Consider the following 19,492-nt stretch of genomic DNA (forward strand, 5'->3'; position numbering starts at 1 on the left):
TATTAAACACTGCCATTCTTTTTGAATTGACAACATTGGATGATGACGTGTCTGTGCCCCGCACCGTAGGATTGTTCACGGGATTTCAAGCTGAATGTGATGTCAAACAGTTTTAATGCACTTCTGCCAGTGATTATCCCTTGAACATCAGTGCATGACAACTACAGAATGGTGAAGGTTAAGCCTCTGCTTAAAGTTACAGAAAGATTTGGGACCTGGAGAGCAAACTGGTCTTCTGGTAGATCTGGTGGTTATGGCATCAGAGTGCCATAAAGGTTGCACAACTAAAACAACGGGCTAAAGGTTAAGGAAAGACTGTGATCATGTTTAAATATTAGAAAAACAAAAACAACACACTGCCTGTACAAGATGGCTGATGTTAAAATAAAGCTGTTGTTTGCTTCGTCTTCTTAACAAAGTACCTCGGCACACTGATACACACTCTCGAGCTGGCTTGAAAGCACAGTTTAACGATAGTTTGTTGAGCTGCTATACAATTGAGTTGGACAAAAAATGCTGTGTACTGTCTAAGCTTTGTCATTGATACTTGTGCCAAAACCTTGTTTAATCTGGCCTTGCAGCGGAAGCAGTAAGTCAGCACCACAACAGAAGCAGCCCCGCCCTCCGTCAGTGTCTACACTGGATCCGTTCAGCCACAGTACTGCTTAGTACACAAGCATATGTTTGTGTGAGTAAAAAGCATGTGGTGAAAGGGTTGACAAAGGTACAAGCCACTACACAGCTGGTGTAGCCAGCTGCAGTGGTAAAAATACCAAGATGAGTGGCAGTTTACAGATTGTGGTATCTGGAGGGAAACAGTGCTTTCATAACCAGATGTGCAGTGTTTCTCAACTCTTTCACTTTTGGGTTGTTTTTGCTTGTAACAAAATTTCCTGTGTGAATTTCTGTTAAGTGAAGTGATCAGAAAATGTTGAGACTAATGGAAGTAATTGCAGCAAAGAATTAGCCTGAACAGAACTGCGTGGCTGTTATAATCACTTGGATCCGGTTCATTTACCCTCGCTCTAATTTGTCAAAAAATTTTTAAGGGTATTTTAAAACAAGTAGGAAGGATAAATATTCCAACAGCTAGAATCTGTTATAACATGATGTTTTAATATCAATTTATCTACAAAATTTTTACTGACACCACTGTATTCTGGTCTTCATGGAAAGTGCACTGTCACTGAAGCAAAAGAACATATAAAAATTACAAACAAACAGACTGTACCATTTTGACCATAAAATGTCCATTGATTTGGCATTGGTACTTACAGTATAAATGAGCAGAATCATATTGAAACAGGATGGTTCGACTTTATGTAGCGGTATCTGAATTTCTACGGTAGAATTCTTTTGTTAGAGTTTGTTCTTGAGAAACAGTTGTGCATTTTCTTGCTGATCCACCTCATTTTTTATAATATAGCACTGAAGTTAGTTGCCACAAAACAAAAACCAAAACAACCAGATGAGTACATTCTTCAGCTGTCCACAGCTGGTCCTCTCCTCATTAACCAAACAGTTTGGTAATCCGTGGAGACAGAGCACAACTTTAAACCACAACGGGCACAAATCTGATGTCCAGGAGGTCTCCTTGAGGCAATTTACAGTCCAGATCTCCCTTCAAGCAGCTGTTAACTGCACAGCTTGGTGGTCTCGTAATCCATCGAATTGGGCAGACGTGAGCTGAAGGCCTGTAAGGAGGCATGAATGCGAACCACCTCGCTGGCAGTCAGTTTGAGTCGGTGCCGAAGAAGACAGGCAAACAGGTCCAACCTCTGTTGACCCGGAGGGGACAGCCGGTTCACTCTGTCTCGTATCTCCAGGAGCTGAAGCATGGCGGTGTCCTGGGAACCTTGGGTGTATGGGTAGTCCAACTGTAGAATCAAGTCGCGGATCGCTTCAGGGTCAAAGTGCATACTGTAGCCAAAGACCTGGATGCTGTTAATCTTCATGTAGCCCAGATTCCGAGCAGGATCTGTCATTTCTAATGGCTCGTAATAAACACTGTCATTCACTCCATCTTGAGTCTTTATTCTGCTCCGAAGGTAGATATGAATGGTTTCAAAGAACGTCTTCCATTTGTTGCCCAGTGTCAGAGTCCAGTTATAGCACTCAAAGGGTAGGTCCAGCTTGGTGGCCTGCCAGTCTGGAAAACTGTTCTCATTGACAGGGATGTACCAGCTCTCTGAATGACTCCCTCCAAAGGGGTTGATGTAGAGAGTAAGGACAGGCTCCAGGGTGCTGTTCTTTGTAAGGCAGATCTGGAGGGATATTCCCAGAAGCATGTGGACCATGTTGGACTTGTACTTGTTGCTCTTTAGCGTCAGCAACATCCTCTTTCTCCACGATGGGTCAAACCAGCTGTTGAGCCTCATGTCGTTGCTGATGAAGATGGCATGGACCTAACAGAAAGGCAGACGTGAAAACAGTATGAGAGCACAGCACACATAAACACAAATTTATACCTGCATTGAAAAGATTTTATTGTACGAACATGAACAAAAGATCACAATTGTCTTTTTGAGATGTGACATGCTTGAGAACTAAAAGAAAATGTTTTTTATTTATTTTTTCAATAAATTTCAATATGTTTTAAAGACTGTTGTTGGACAGTGAAGAAGATTTTCTCAGCACCACAAATATATTTCTTGTTGTTTTCAACATTTTCAACAACATCTTTCCAGATGGTGTCATTTAGAGCAACTCCATCCACTACGGATGGCCATGAGATTGAGCTGCAGTTTCCAAGGTCAAGAATGACCCTTCAAACTCACCTAATTTAATTTATATTGACTAGTATTATGTTTTTGCCAAAAAAAAAAAAAGGTTACTTCTGGTACTGTATGCAACACCTTTGGTACCATTTGCCTTTGATAAGTACGTCATCATATTATCTACAATTCAAATCACTACAAAATCTGAATTGGCTTTGTTCAATATTATTCTGTATTCTAATCAAAGAACCACAAACTGCTTCAGATGTACAAAACATCTAAAACATGGTACAACAAATACAAGGAAAAATATGGGGAAACTGTAAAGTTCCTTAGTAGCCAGAAGGACAAGACTTTGTCTTGCCGAATGGCTCCCCTGATGAAATGTATCCTCCCCAGTCTACTGAAAGACAGTTCAGCTCTCAGACAGCCTAACATGATTAAACAAAGGCTAAAAGAAAAATACCTCTAGCCTACGGTCAGCTCTCTGCAGTAGGTAGCCCAGCTCCAAATCCTGGAGGTCCGTCTCGAATCCCAAGTAGTTCTCCGTAGAGTCCGCCACCATGGGCCTGCAGGCCCCTTGCGTCAGGGCAAAGCCCAGGTTGCAGCTCCCACAGCGGGTGTGGTTGTCTGGTGCGCACGCTGCACAGGCCGAGCCTTCCCCAACAGTGCAGGGTGGAGGCAGCTGACAAGGGCTGTGTTCATATCGGCAGCTGCAGCTGTGAAGCTCCTCAGAGAATGCACCAAGCTGGTTGTTCTCTGAGCAATACAGGAGCGACTGGAAATGACTCAGCCAGTAGGACTGACGCCTGGACCAGAGAAAGAGGAAAAACAGAAGATGGAGAGAGAAAGACAAGCGAAGAGAGAGCGGTTAATGAACAGGACTTATAGGTTGAACTGGTTTAATAGGTAGAGCTTTAATAGGTCCAGGGCACCTGTCTGGGTCTGCAGACAGCTTGCTCGTTAAAAATACAAAGCATAACCAGTACAATATAAAGCATGCACACAGGTAATTTGCAGGCCAAGAGACTTCCATGAAACCTCCGTTTTCCTATATTTGTAAATTACATAACCATCATCATTTCAAGTTCAAATTTTTTCAAAAGTTCAACATTTCAGTCACTCTATTTCAGTGCGTAGTTTGGACTTGCTAACACAGACATCCAAAAAACAACAACAGACAACTGAGGAAACTTCCTCCCCTAATAAAGGTCATGAAGGTTAATACTGACACTGCATTGCTGAAAATTTCCACGTTCAAACTCAAATTTAGCTTAGTTTAAACCTAAACCTCTTAAATGTTTTTCGATCAAATAACCAAATCAATGCTTTGTGTGACCTGTTATTCCTTGTGTGCTTAGATGTGTAGACACAGTGGTTTGAGCATCTCAAAATGACTGTACTTCTAGAATTTGGGATTTACATGCATTGCAGCGTTTGCAGTTTTACTTTCAACAGGTAAAAACTGCTGGATATTTCCAGACAATGAACTCGAGCTTGTTCCAGAGCAATCCATTAGGACAATCTGGGACGATTTGGAAGTGTTTGCAGGCATACCTTCACCTTATTGAGTCAACCTTGCCTGAGATTCTTGTGGAGTATTTCCAGTTTTCATGTTTTTGTTGTCCTTAAAATGCCTGATGAGTGTAAGGTTACACATGCAAAGAATATGGGCACAAACACTGGCATTTGAAAAGGAAGAGAGTGCGAGAAACAGGAGAGAGAGAATGTTGTCTTTGATCAGTTTGTGACATAAATATTAGAAGTGCGCTGCAGCCGTAGGGTAACTTACTCTCAGACATGCATATAATTCCCCCATGTGGGCTGGAGTTTGATTCCCGTCTGTAGCACTTTCTTGACTGTGATCCCTTTATGCCTTTATCCTCTTTGCTTGCTGAAGAGAAAAAATGCACAGTACATACCGCTGGCTTTCCTTTCAAAAAAAAAAAGAAAAAAAAAAAGCTTTTTCTTTGATGATGGTATATTGTGGTAAACTTTATGCTAATCTGAAAATGTTTGGTGGATTACATTTAGGGCATCCTTCCTCTGCATCCCAATCTTATTGTGTGCTTGGCAGTGGGAATCAAGTCTGAGTTCAGAAAATCACCAATTTGAATATCAAAACCCTTAATGGAAAAAGCGTCATGGGAAATGAACCGAAAGAGCTCTTCCTTTCCATCACTCGCTAGCTGTGGGCACAGCATTTCACCTCCGACAGCTTCAGCAGGGCAAAGCGGTCACCAAGAGAAGAGTGCAGTTGTGCTGTTAGTTCCCTGGTGAGATTATGTACAGCCTTCCTGCTCCCTGCAAGTCTTCTTTCAAAGCACCGCTATAAATCACAGTGTCTTCTAACTTGGAGGAGCAGGAAACACTATTTTGAAAATGAAATCAGAAATATAGTTAAACCCAGGGACCTGGAATTGCTGAAGATTTGTGGACTTTAAAGTTAAACCCCTTAGTGGATTCCCTGACACAAGACCGGTATCCACTTTAGATTATGAAGCTTTTACTGAAGTTATGTACATTACATTGCCAAACGAATGTGGACGTCCAAACATTACAATTGAGATTTCTGAGCACTTCATTGGCATTATTCTGCCACTATAACAGCCTACACTCCTTTGAAGCCTCTCTACAAGATTTTGAAACCTATCTGAAGAGATTTGCTCCCATACAGCCACAGGAGCATTAAATGAGCTGAGGCACCGATTTTTCAATCTGGCCTGGTCCACAATTAGAGAGCCAGTTTATCCTAAGATTGTTAGATGGGGCCAAGGTCAGGGATCTGTGTGGTCAGTCAACTTCTTTAACTCCAAACTGGGAAAACAGTTTTTATGGACCTGGCTTTGTGCATTGTCATGTTGAAACAGAAAAGGCCCGTCCCCAAACAGTTGCCAGAAAGTTGTAAGTGCACTGTTTGCTAAAATACCACTGTGTGAAGACTTAAGAGTTCCCTTACTTGGAATTAAAGGGCAAACTGTGATAAACCAAAAGTATGAAGACATATGTTTACATATTTCCTGCTTTTGTCTTGCAGTCTTTCATTTGTTTTGTGCATCTGATGGTGTACATGCAAGGAAAATGTTTTATACTATTTTACTACAGGTACTCTGATTGTCAGATCTGCAGATCTTATTAACTCCTATTTATCTTCTGTCAGAGGTATAAATTAATATAAAGTATGCTATTAATAGAAATCAGTCAAACCACTCAAACCAGTTCTGACGCAAACAAGCAAAAGCAATCAATATGAAGAATGTAAAAGAAGAAAAGGCCAGTATCATGATGTGCGATAATCACAACTTCTGCCCATCTTTTCCTTTGTAGGAATGAATGTGACTGAAACAGTGTGAGGCTGTAAAGATTCAATCGGTCTGAATACCTTGACAAGTTCATTAAAAACCTATTCAACAATTTTAAAGTCAAATCTTAATTGCACTCTCTTAGTAGTCAAACAAAGATGAGAGATGAGAGGAATCCTGTGAAGCATTCAAGACCTTGATGTACGTGAAAAAAAAAATTGGACACTTTTTTTTCTGGGGAGAAGCTTATGCATAAGAAAAAGGCATTTTCTAAGCTGATTAAAGCAGAAGTACTTGAAAACATCTCCTGAATGACAATGTGCATCATTATGCCTAATGGCAAAAGTTTCAGCACAAAGTGTACTGTGCAGTTTTATCAATAGCCGCCCAATAAAAGTCAAGCTCACTGCTGCTTCGACTGTCTTATTTGCACATAATTGTCATCACAGAGGAATAGTAGCCCATAGGAAGCAAAATCAATCACATATCTCTCATCTATCTCAAGTGACACGGACAGGATGTTAAAGGGAGAGTGAGGGCTCTTTTGAGAGCTTCTGCTTCTCTCCCAGACAAACTGACAAACATCCCATTCTCAGTCTCTTTCCACTGAGTATGAAGATTTCTATGAAGTGAGAAAAGAAAGGCAAAGCTTTGCAGCTGACGCAGTGGTAATAACATAGATAAAAACTGCCTGGATGAGGGCGATGACGCTCCCACTCTTCCAGGCAAGTGGGTGGGAATATCAACTGCGACGATCAATGATTAATGTGTGTTTTGCCAATGTGGTGGAGAGAACCGGACGAATTAAGGAGGGGGTACACTGAGACAAGGAAAAGAAAGAGAAACAGAGAGAGTGACTGGACATTGAACAGAGCGCAAAACATAGATTATTCTGCCAGCTGATTTATGTATTGGGCTTTGTACCATCACCGCCATTACTATGGTGGCTTAGTCGAACTGAACACAGTGCGAGTGACACATATGGTGGGATTCATCACCTTCAGCAATCGCCCCCTTCGGCAGATGAAGGGATCCTATGCGAATGCTGATTTTATTCAGCCTTACAACACTAATCTGAGATTTGGAGACTCCACTGGAAACACGACAGCATTGGTCGGACACTTAAAGCAGGACTATGCAACCTTTACAAAAATTCTGTCTCCTAAAAAACAAAACTTAGACTTCAAAGCAATAAATATAATGTACCAAACTTGTACTTTTGATTTGGCCTCTACATCCTACTTTTTCTAAGATGGTCAGGTGAGACCACTGTCCGAATGTGCCGTCTGAGAGATACCATTGTTTGTCCCCCAGCATAAGGTGTGAATGCACGTTCCAACGTCAAGCAAAGACATACTGACACACTCCATAGCAGTGTGTGGCAATAGCAAGTCACTTCATAGTTTGCAAGCCACCATAAAAGGTAAAAAGAGCAGCAAGGAAGGTGACCACAACAAACATGTCGGGGGAAATGGAAGAGCCACCACCAATCCGAGCGTTGAGCGTAATTTACATAAACTACCTCATAGTCTAGCATGACCAGGTTTATTTTTGTAATAATTTTACCTTGAATAATAACATATCCCAATTGCCTTCTTTCATTAATCAGCCCTGTCGATGAATTATGCAATTCATTGGTACGGTGTCTCTTTATTTCTTTATGTCGTCAATATGTAACCTGGCTCATAATCCACGGAGCTAAATTCCGTACTGCCATCAGACTGTACTCATAATTTAGCTGGTCATCAACAGAACTAACCTACATGCTTGACGACGAGATACCAGTGAGAATTTGTAACTTTGCGTGTTAGATGGCTTTCGTCCTCCCCAGGAAAGCTCCCGCCTTTTCTCAGCAAACATTGAACTGACTTTGCACTCCTGTAAGGCTTTTACCTCCTGACCTGTAGTGAGTGCACCTGACTGTACCTCCCTGGGCCCATACAGTATTCCTGTTACGATTATGCCTAGAGTGAAATACCAACTACCCTCTGCATTCTTTGTTTTCAACTGCTAGGTCAGACAATTTGATTATAGTCTGCTCTAGTAATTCCAGTTCAGCTAAGCTCTTTACTCCGGTTGCCTTTGCTCTTTTAAACTCTCAGTCTGTGTCTAATAAATCTTTCAATCTCAATGATCTAATTGCATCCCATATCCTTGATTTCATTTTCCTTACTGAGACCTGTCTTAAACTCACCACCCACCCATAGGTAATTTTCTGAATGCACCAAAGTTTTTAAGAATCATCTCACTTGTATTCCATAAAGTTTGGGATCACTTTGCCAATATTAATGACCAAGTTAGTTGGTTTAATGATTTGTATACATCAGCCCTTGACTTTTCTGCTCCATACACTTCCAGGACTGTACCATTTCTTGATACAAGCCCTTGGATCAATGACAACCTCAAACAACGAAGAAGGGAATATAGGAAGGCCGAATGTAGATGTAAAAAAAATCTAAATTTCACTACCTACATATAAAGGAACTAGTGTTTAAACTGAACCAGACTATTGAATATGCATGAGCTGCCTACTTTCCTGGTTGATTAATAGTAATAAACACAACCCAAGGTTTCTGTTTAGTACTATTAACCAGCTTGTAAATCCCTCTCTTCCTGCCATCCTCGCTTTATCTTCCCGTTGTCTTTGAAAACATGTCTTTTTTGTTGACAAGATTAATGGTCTGTGTTCCAATTTTTTCCCCTAACTGTTCTACCCTCCTCCCCATTCAGCCATTCTGTTTTACTGCCTGAATTTGCTCCTAACTCGTTGTAGATCCTTTTAAACACTGGAGCTCGTATGCATCCCTCCTTCAGTCCCAGTGACACAGTTTCCTCAAAACTCCTTAAATCCATCCTTCCTTTCTTAGGACCCAGCTCCAGCTGCAAAACAAAAGGTGATCGCGCCTTTGCTGTCTTTGCCTCAATCCGCTACAATCATCTCCCTCAATCTATCAGTTTTGTTGAATCTTAAGATCATTCTAAGTGGCCTCTAAAAAAACATCTCTATTGTCAAGCCATTTTATAGACCTCCATCCCTGTTTTATGTTTTGGTTTCGTTTTAGTTGATCTGTCTCTCACTGTGCTGTGTTTTATATTGTAATTTATTCTTACTTTATTTTTTTATTTGTTTATATTTTTTAAAAAGTGCTTTATGAATAAACCAGCGCTTAGCTACATACTAGCAGCCACCAGACTTTATTTTCCGCAGTGTGTCAAGAAGATATGGATTGTAATGTTAATTGAACATATTCTCATTTTGGGTAACTCCTAACTGCCTGATGCTCTGCCTTGGGTTGTCACCTTTGTCCAAGGAAAGACCCTTTCCTGTTGCTAGTCACTCAGTCAGTGTAAAGTTAGCTCCTTGAAAACGGATGCGAGTGGGTTCAGATGTTTTCTGCCTTTTTATCTAACTTGATGACATGTCTCCTTTCCTGTCCATTACCTTTCACCCTCAGACCCGGAGCCCAGCAGAATTGAATGCACCATTGCCCTGAGATTTCCACTATTGTAAGTTTTAAAATGACCTAACTCTATTTTTTTTTTGTCACTTACAAGTGACCACTTGGTGGCATGTCAATAATGACTATCCTCTCTCAGCAGCAAAGGCTGACGGTGCACGATGTCCTTGTTATAAAAACCCACAAAGTCACGGAGGAGGTCATGGAGGAGTGGATGGTAGTGTCCAGTTTGGTTTGGTGACCTGTCTCCTAACAACAGCCAGTTAAGGTTTCTTTTGAAGGCAAATTCACCTCCTAACGAAGTAGTTCAAGCTGCCTAAACTAATCACTGACCATAGATTTGGTAGATCAGAAATTGCTAATATGACAAATTTTTGGAGTAGTCATATTGGTCGTTTTGGGAAATACTACAAACAAGCATTTCGTAATTCAGTCTTTAAACACTAGTCTGAAATTGGTTATGAAACAGATTTAAGGAAAAAACTTAAGGCTTCTGATTTACCTGGAGAGGATGGGGGTGAACGTGCTGTTCAGTATTATCTTATAATTAGACTACAAATCAACAAATGTCATTTGATACTTAATTTGATAAAACTCGCAATGCAGAAAATCTGTTTTCAGAGGGTTTTCAGAGGATTTCATGCAGATGAAGTCCTAGGAAATGAAATTAAGATTTCAAGATTTTGTGAAAATTTCATGAAGCTTCATAAAGATTTAATGCATTAGAGACTTGTAGATTCTGAAATTGGAGTCTATCTATTGTAGCAAGAAAGAAAGCCAGGTTATGGTTATTCCTAAATTAAAAGATGTGTGTTTACTTCCACCTCCATCCCTGGATTACTCTTTAAAGAGAACTGCAGGCTGTGAATCGATGTACAGAAGCTTTGGGCAAAAAATTGCCAGAACCTTGCATCTCCTATGGGGGTATATATCAATAAGAAAGGGGAGAATGTAAGAAAAGGAAAAAAAAGTGTACATTAAAAAAGCTTTAATATAAAAATGTTGGCTGCAGTTGGTTTACTCAGACACAAAGTTGTCCTTGACTAAAAAATATTAAAACCGTCAAATTGTAAAAAAGTGTCATATATACAGTATGTAGATAAGATTCAGATGGGGAGAATCAAAATGTAGAGTATGTTTCACGGGCTGTGCTCACCGTTCTCTTGGAAGTTGGACTTGGGGCTGTTGGTGACATCTTTTACTGAGACTGAAGAGCTTGAAGATGACCCTCTGGGCTCGTCTGGAGAGGACCAGCATGCTGCTCTCCAGCTGCTCATATCGCCACTGAAACAAGCTATCCAGGGACCACAAGTGTTGGATGCTTGACACATTGAGGAAATAGTTGTGGGGCAGCCTCGCATAGAACGCCTTGAATTCATCTGTTAAGACAGAAAAGACACATAAAACAAGATATCTTGTCATTTTAAAATCAACACAGTATTACCATGTTCATTTCCAAGAACACTGTCGGCCACCGCTATCCTACCAAGACAAATTATGGTCTTTACAAATGAGGGTTGTGGATAACCATACAACCTACCCACGGTGATAAACATCTTAAAAGGATTAATATTTCACTTTTTTTTTTTCTAACACCGATCCAACTGGGATTGAAACATTGTCTTTTTAAATACATCTGTGGATTGGAATCGATGCGCAGGTGTTTTCAGAGATGCTGTTTCCCCAATGGCCTTCCATCAACATGTAATGTGCATATAATTACACTGCTCCTATTGACCGGGCTTAAATACCAGCAGTAGAAAAAGGGCACCAAGTCAAATGACAGCCAAGTGTACATTATCAGTTGTGACATTTTACTTCAACACATTATGGATAACTTGCAAGTAGTGTACCATGTTAACAGTAAATATGACTGTGTGGTCTCACTTGATTCTTCCGTCCTCTGTTTACATCCTGCAGTGGCTTTGCCACGGGTCCAATTCTTCTAATGTATTTATTAGTCAGTGATGACCACCTTAAACCGAATACCTTGACAGGGATCATTTCAATGCTCCATTAAGCAATTAGAAGGTGCACACTGGACTGTGGGTGGCTATATAAAACCCAGAGGAAGCAGCAATTGTGTCTTCCAAATAGAGAAAACAGACGGTTGCATCTCTCAATCACATTTGAAAGAGCCTTTGAAATTGGACAGCCCTTGGCAGCCTGTTCTATTTGGGCTAGAGCTGTTGACTTTGAGACAAAACATCTGTGGTGCTTTGAAAAGGCACTTCTAATATTTTGATCATATTCAGTAAAGCAAAAAGGAAACCAAAACCATCCGAAATGTCACTTAAGAGGGCAAAACAAGAAAGAGGGTCCACTTTGTTACAGGAAGCAAATTGTTTTACGAGAACGATGGTCTCAACTTTGAAAAAAACACTAGCACTATAAGACAGAGTAACCTATACCACCATCGCCTACATTGTACATGAAGTACAGTAAGCACATTATGTTGAATACAACAGCCACATTAGAAACTATCCTTTATATGGACAGCAGTATGTAAATTTTCCATTTCTGAAATGTAGGAGTGAGCTCAGGAGGGATCTGGCCTAAAACAATAGGTAAGCGTTTAAATGCGAAATGCGTTTCTGATTCTATTATTTCCCTTTGTGTCACCATTTAGTTCGAGGATAACAACAGCGTAGGTACAAGGCAGGAATGGCCATTCTTGATCTCCTTTAGTGTCAGTAGTTAGAACATTTACTGGTGTCGTCTTCTGCTGATAAAGAAGCGAGTTCAGAATCTGTCATATCCCATGCTGAGGGACATATTTATGACACTCGCGGGCATCTCCTTCCTGGGCTCGCCCCCGCCCTCTTTTCACAACGAGCTATTAAAACATAAACTTTGAAAGTAATTGCATTTTGGGGTATTTCATCCAAATCTGAGGGGTCTTAAAGAAAGATTTCACCTGAGTAATAACCACCAAGACAGGTTGACCGAGCACAACAATAATAACAAAACATTATGCTACGAGCTTCCATTCAAACTCTGTTTCCCCAGTGATATGAAAAGCTGGACTGGCAATAAATGGGTTTTATAGCTGATTAATCTCCTGCAGACATATTGTAAACTACCTGAGCCGAGAGCTGTTCATTTTTTTTAAATCCGGTTCTGTTGCGTTTTTAATTTGCTATATGCAGATAGTTTGCCAGGACCCAGGATTCACAACCAGCTATTATAGTTCACCTATAAATATTGGAACAGGGAGGAACATACATATAGGATCCTCACTCAGATTTAACTGTGGAGATAAAACACTTGAATCCATCCTCTCGCCCTCTCATGTGAATGATTTATATTCTAAAAGTTAGATTTTCCTGCATATAGACGAGGCATGCAATGTGAAAGAAAGCAAGAATCCATTAGAGGGCTTTCTTACCTGACTCCTCAAATTCTTTGTAGAGCATCCCCCATGTCTCTGTGATCCGCTCCAGGCTCTCCTCCATGGTGTGGATGTCCATATAGGGGCAGTTGCACTCCGAGAACTTGGGGTCACAGTTGCACCAGCAGTCGTTGTCCTTGCAGACAAATTCGCCCTCTCCATTGCAGGCTATGTAGCTGAGAGCAGCCTGCACAAAGCTCTCCCTCAAGTAGTCTGGAAGGATCACTTGCAAGCCTGTAAAACCAAGCTTGGTTTAGTAACATCATCAAATTGCGAACTTGGAGAGTGACAGTGAAAGTGTAGGGGCAACATAGTACTGTCTGAGCTTGTAAATGACCTAATAAAATCTATAAATCTATATTTATAAGCCAAAATGTTACTGATGTTTATTCCATGGGCTAAAACTTAATCTTTAAAAACATATCAAGACAATCGCAATAAGAGCAGTAAAGATCAGGCAAACCTTGCAGCTGGACTTTATTTTCAGGGCTCTGAACCAGCACAGAGCTAACAGAGTCAAGGTTGTCATAGTTACTGCATCCGAGAGGACCTGTGCGGGTCTCTGTCACCTGGGCAACAACACATAAAAAGTTCATTTGGAAATACTCCATAGCATCCCTTTCAGAACAAGTGCGTGGTTAAGTTACATTTCTTGACACAAAAATATATTTTCAAGCATGCTTCTAAACTTCATTCAAAATTGGTTTGAGGGGAGTCAAACAAAATGTGTCTTGTGTAGCATGAAAACCTCTCCCTTAGCTGTGTAAATGAAGCAGTCTCTACATAATCAATTGTTTCTGTTTTCTGTTCACAGAAAACTACAGTAGGCTCATTCAGATTCCTCTGAGTTGCTAAAAGAGGGCTTTGCCGCACTATTTTCTCTGCCAGAGTGCTACACAATGTCTCTTTTTTGTCTAGTCACTGATTGAGGACATTTCGATTGACCTTTTGCCACAAAGCAACTCCAGCAAACCATCCCTTTTTCACTTCATTTGCAAGAGGAGAGCTTATTTCAGTGCTTTCCTTTTTCATGCCGTGACACGGTGGGGAGCACTTAACTGATTCTCATTTTTCTCTCTTTGTGGTCGCAGGGCGCCGTATTTTGTTCGGCGATTTGTTATGGTCAGACTTGTCAGGGGACAGTTGGTGTAAAGTGACAGATGGATGAGGCGAGACAATGGGGTCAGTCGATCAGTAACGCCGTCATAGAGGGCTGAAGGGCTCGGGAACTCAAATGAGGCCGGTGAAAACTCAGAATGGGGCTCCTTAATTAAAAGCTTAATCCAGAAATAAAAGGGTTTGTGAGAGGAAGAATAAATATCCTCTGTCGATGGGAAAAGGAAAATGAGGACAATTTGAGTGAAATTCTTCGACTATAATATTTACATCGTATAATATCCCTTGTTTCCCTCCCAAGAGATTTTAATGCTGATACGAATGTGAGGAAATGAGATACAACCCCGGGTTTCAGACCACACGGATACTGAATCCATATGAAGAATTATTTGATATGCCATATGATAGGCCATATGGTAAAATATTGACTGATGAGCAGAGCATTAAATTTCCGCTTTGCTTAGCAGCTGCTATTCGGTGTAGATACATCCTTCTATATTGAAAATACTTAATGGGACATTATTGGCCACCTGTATCTTGGCACATGGCTGAATGAGGGAATGAGGCACAGGCTGGAGCTCTGTGGAAGATCTGTGTGTTTCTTTAGTGTATTTTCTTTTTTTCCCTCATGATGTAAACTTTTACTTTGACAAAATTAAAACTGGTTTTAAGGACGTGGCTGAATGGTGTATATCTACAGTGAAACGAAAACGAAAAAGTTTTGCTCAATTATGCAAAAGTTTAAACTTTTTTTTACTTTGAAAAAGTGATGTAACGTTGGTGGTGGCAGCATCATGGTCTGGTGGTGTTTTTCAGCGGCAGGGACTGTAATCGCTGCCAAAGGTGCTTCAGCGTAGTACTGAGTAAAGGGTCTCAATACTTATGTCAAGGTCATATTTCAGTTTTTAACTTTTTCATACATTTGCAAAAAAAATTTAAATTCTGTTTTTTGCTGTGTATTACGTGTAGATTGATGAGAGAGAAAAAAGAATTTATTCCAGCTGCATCATAACAAAATGTGAAAAAGTGACTGAACACTCTCTGAATACATAAATACCTATATACCACTCAGTCACAACATAAAGCAGCAACTGGTCGGTGTGCAGCAGATGAGGATCCTAATGGTGGAAATCTTCTTTTGCTGTATGAGTGTGAAAGTTAGCTGTCTCTCTGTCATAGGACTGGGAACACGAAAATGTATTTCTCTGCCATAATGAGAGCACAATACAATCGAGAGGCTGTCCATGAGAAGAAAATACGGCACCAGAGATTCCTGCTGTTTCCTCGTTCAAATCTGTCGCCTTGATCATCAGTGTGTGCAGACAGACTGGCAAATATAGCCCATGTCAAGTGGAGATATTGCCATCGATTCAGTCAAGGAAATTCTCAAATCATAACAAAAATGATCCCCGCCGCTCTCGAGCAACTGGGGTCATTATTCATTGTACAAACATGCCGGTCCGTTCAGAGACTCTGCTCTGTGCCGTGACTTCTTTAAGATAGCCCGGATTTCCACAGCCAATCCCCAGCGCACCACACCAGTAACAGGCTTTTCCTCCAAATTCAGCCTCAGTTTCCCATTTGCAAGGAGACAGCTGGGGGGGTCTTTGCCTAAGCAGCCCTCTCTCATTCTTTCATCAACTTGTTCGATTCCAAATTCACGCACAGGGCTGCGTGGTTGTATCTGTTCCACCACTGTGCGGGTCGACACCCCTGTGGAAATGATGCACAAGTGTGGAAGAATCTGTCGCCCCTTTGAGTCACTTTCTACCGGTGATGGAGGTGAATCTGTCCTCTTTCCTCTTCCCACCTGTCAGTTACGCCAGATGATTGCCTTTTTGAGCATGAAAGCGCACTTCTCTTCCTCTCAGTAGCTACAAAAAAAAAAAAAAAACCTAATTCCCAAGAAATGAAACAGACAAAAGCATCTGCCGCTGCATCTCAGACGTGCCCACCTTGGTTGCAGAAGAAATACCCTCCCTGAATAAAATGCAGCGAGAGGACAGAGCTTTGATATGAGCACACGGAGTCTGAGTCATGTTCTGCTACAGCCGAGAAAGCCACACTTCACAGGCCGACTACCACTGTGTTCCGAGGAATGAAAAAGGCAGAAAGGAGGGTCATCCCCCCCTCTGTCACCCAATTAACCCCATGCTACCTGAAGGTGACAACTGGAAGCAGAAACCTGTCATGAGCTGTGTTTCACAAGATTCATTTATCTTCCCCTCACCATATGTGCTCATCATGGAGCTTCCTCCAGACTCGATGTGCTTACGGCGGCTGAAGATCATATCTCATCACGGGCGGGCTGATAAAAAGCAAAAATCCTCCACTTTATTTTCATCGCTGTTATCGTTGTATTTTGACAAGGGAATTGTTAAACAATGGTAATAACACCCAAAACCAAATGTTCTGCTTTTAGAAAGGCAGTTTTTCAAAAACAGCAAATGACACCTGGAAGCAACAGCGAAATTTAAACTTTGAAGTTGAAATAAAATTGAAATCTGTGATCGTTTCTTTTGAAGAGAGTGTCATGAAAATAGAGGTAGAAGACACCAAGTGGGTTTACATGAGTTCACATTTTCATATGTATTTTATACAAAATACGCAAGCTTTCCTAGCTGTAGTGTTTTTAATGATGTTCATGTCATATTTTCATAATTGTATATTTTGTTATATTTGGCATTTTTTATTATTTGTTGATGACCTGGCACTTGCTTAGATGTAGCTGCAATTTTTGTTTTGTCTCAAGCTGTCTTGACTCTTGAATCTCTAAGTACCGTTGTTATATACTGCAATCATACTAGAGGACTGTGGCGAATCATGGAAATTATTGCATTTGTCATGGTTACAGATGTATTCTGTACTCTACTATTAACAAATGCTGACAGTGCCAAAGTCATCATGTATTTGAATATTTCTCTTTAAAAATAGGATGCAGATAGTACAGGACTGAATATCATATTATATCTCTTCCAGCTACAGCAACTGTGTTTTTCTTTCATTCAAAGGAGGGTTTTATAAGAAACTTCTCTGGGCAATCTTCCCATGTGAACATCTCCAGATGGCAGTGAGTGGCAAATCCTAAATCTTAAAAACCCGGTAATCATGTACCATTACAGTGTGCACGCTCATGTTGACAATCGAAGCCAGCGAGGCGCAAAGGAAAAACGGAAACAGGAGCCCAGGGTCTTATGTTCGTGATCCCAGGCCTCTTGGAACAGCGTGCTCACTCTCTGCTGTTCTCTCTGCTGAGAGGTTTGCACTCCTGGTGGAGAACTTTTGTTAAGATTAATCGTAAAAATACCAGTTTTATTTGGACAACTACTGTTTAGTTTGCTCTACTGAATCCCAACTTTGCCCAACCTAACTACTTTGTTTATTCAAAGACTGTCCAAATAGTGGACAGGCCACTATTTTGAAAAGCGAATTGGCAATTTGTCTCCTGTGGTTAATGGAAGTTAGATGTACCTGCCCCTCATAAAAAATAAATGATATGAGTTTGGCTTGGAGTTAGATAAACAAAATAATTTGTAAAGTAAGTATAGCAACACGGGAAAACGGCATTTTGTTTCTGTGCAAATCTAACTGAAGATGGTAACGAAAGTAAAAGAAGTGGGAGAGACACCGATCTGCCAGGAGCTTTCCGCCATATAAGGTTTTCACTGTAATGTCATGTTTGTTTGTTTGTTTGTTTGTTTGTTTGTTTGTTTGTTTGTTTGTTTGTTTGTTTGTTTGTTTGTTTGTTTGTTTGTTTGTTTGTTTGTTTGTTTGTTTGTTTGTTTGTTTGTTTGTTTGTTTGTTTGTTTGTTTGTTTGTTTGTTTGTTTGTTTGTTTGTTTGTTTGTTTGTTTGTTTGTTTGTTTGTTTGTTTGTTTGTTTGTTTGTTTGTTTGTTTGTTTGTTTGTTTGTTTGTTTGTTTGTTTGTTTGTTTGTTTGTTTGTTTGTTTGTTTGTTTGTTTGTTTGTTTGTTTGTTTGTTTGTTTGTTTGTTTGTTTGTTTGTTTGTTTGTTTGTTTGTTTGTTTGTTTGTTTGTTTGTTTGTTTGTTTGTTTGTTTGTTTGTTTGTTTGTTTGTTTGTTTGTTTGTTTGTTTGTTTGTTTGTTTGTTTGTTTGTTTGTTTGTTTGTTTGTTTGTTTGTTTGTTTGTTTGTTTGTTTGTTTGTTTGTTTGTTTGTTTGTTTGTTTGTTTGTTTGTTTGTTTGTTTGTTTGTTTGTTTGTTTGTTTGTTTGTTTGTTTGTTTGTTTGTTTGTTTGTTTGTTTGTTTGTTTGTTTGTTTGTTTGTTTGTTTGTTTGTTTGTTTGTTTGTTTGTTTGTTTGTTTGTTTGTTTGTTTGTTTGTTTGTTTGTTTGTTTGTTTGTTTGTTTGTTTGTTTGTTTGTTTGTTTGTTTGTTTGTTTGTTTGTTTGTTTGTTTGTTTGTTTGTTTGTTTGTTTGTTTGTTTGTTTGTTTGTTTGTTTGTTTGTTTGTTTGTTTGTTTGTTTGTTTGTTTGTTTGTTTGTTTGTTTGTTTGTTTGTTTGTTTGTTTGTTTGTTTGTTTGTTTGTTTGTTTGTTTGTTTGTTTGTTTGTTTGTTTGTTTGTTTGTTTGTTTGTTTGTTTGTTTGTTTGTTTGTTTGTTTGTTTGTTTGTTTGTTTGTTTGTTTGTTTGTTTGTTTGTTTGTTTGTTTGTTTGTTTGTTTGTTTGTTTGTTTGTTTGTTTGTTTGTTTGTTTGTTTGTTTGTTTGTTTGTTTGTTTGTTTGTTTGTTTGTTTGTTTGTTTGTTTGTTTGTTTGTTTGTTTGTTTGTTTGTTTGTTTGTTTGTTTGTTTGTTTGTTTGTTTGTTTGTTTGTTTGTTTGTTTGTTTGTTTGTTTGTTTGTTTGTTTGTTTGTTTGTTTGTTTGTTTGTTTGTTTGTTTGTTTGTTTGTTTGTTTGTTTGTTTGTTTGTTTGTTTGTTTGTTTGTTTGTTTGTTTGTTTGTTTGTTTGTTTGTTTGTTTGTTTGTTTGTTTGTTTGTTTGTTTGTTTGTTTGTTTGTTTGTTTGTTTGTTTGTTTGTTTGTTTGTTTGTTTGTTTGTTTGTTTGTTTGTTTGTTTGTTTGTTTGTTTGTTTGTTTTTTTGTTTGTTTGTTTGTTTGTTTGTTTGTTTGTTTGTTTGTTTGTTTGTTTGTTTGTTTTTTTGTTTGTTTGTTTGTTTGTTTGTTTGTTTGTTTGTTTGTTTTGAATGTATTCCAATTAATCTACAATTTAACATGTTGCCATCATTTTAAAACCTGCCACCTGCTCCGCTCCAGAAGAAACACATTCACTGAGAGGGACAGAGAGGACAGTGATACCAGAGCCTCTGAAGCAAAAAGATAGTTAACCTCAATTAGGATAAGCCATACCACCCTGTATCAGTAGCCACTGATCGTAGCAATCAGCGTTTCATAAGTGTGGGGGCCATGGTGCGGCACACTCTCTTTGCTTTGAGAGTCTCAAAGACACTGCATATCTTATTTCTCATCATAATGCAGCATTAATGCTTCGGGGGCCA

General features: G+C 39.6%; 1 protein-coding gene across 1 annotated transcript in view; it reads right to left on the bottom strand.

Moving 5' to 3' along the window:
• Nucleotides 1-1,167: 1,167 nt before the first annotated feature.
• The window catches only part of LOC120790690 (BMP/retinoic acid-inducible neural-specific protein 3-like), a 33,821-nt gene continuing 15,496 nt past the window's right edge, over nucleotides 1,168-19,492 (bottom strand). The window contains exons 3-8 of the mRNA XM_040128498.1: nucleotides 16,699-16,730; nucleotides 13,332-13,437; nucleotides 12,866-13,102; nucleotides 10,634-10,856; nucleotides 3,184-3,526; nucleotides 1,168-2,405 (exon numbers count right to left, since the gene is read on the bottom strand). Coding sequence (XP_039984432.1) covers nucleotides 1,635-2,405; nucleotides 3,184-3,526; nucleotides 10,634-10,856; nucleotides 12,866-13,102; nucleotides 13,332-13,437; nucleotides 16,699-16,730 — 1,712 coding nt within the window. The 3' untranslated portion in view covers nucleotides 1,168-1,634. The remainder of the gene's footprint in view (nucleotides 2,406-3,183; nucleotides 3,527-10,633; nucleotides 10,857-12,865; nucleotides 13,103-13,331; nucleotides 13,438-16,698; nucleotides 16,731-19,492) is intronic.

The sequence above is a fragment of the Xiphias gladius genome, chromosome 6, assembly GCF_016859285.1.
Source record: "Xiphias gladius isolate SHS-SW01 ecotype Sanya breed wild chromosome 6, ASM1685928v1, whole genome shotgun sequence".
NCBI classification, from domain to species: Eukaryota; Metazoa; Chordata; class Actinopteri; order Istiophoriformes; family Xiphiidae; genus Xiphias; species Xiphias gladius.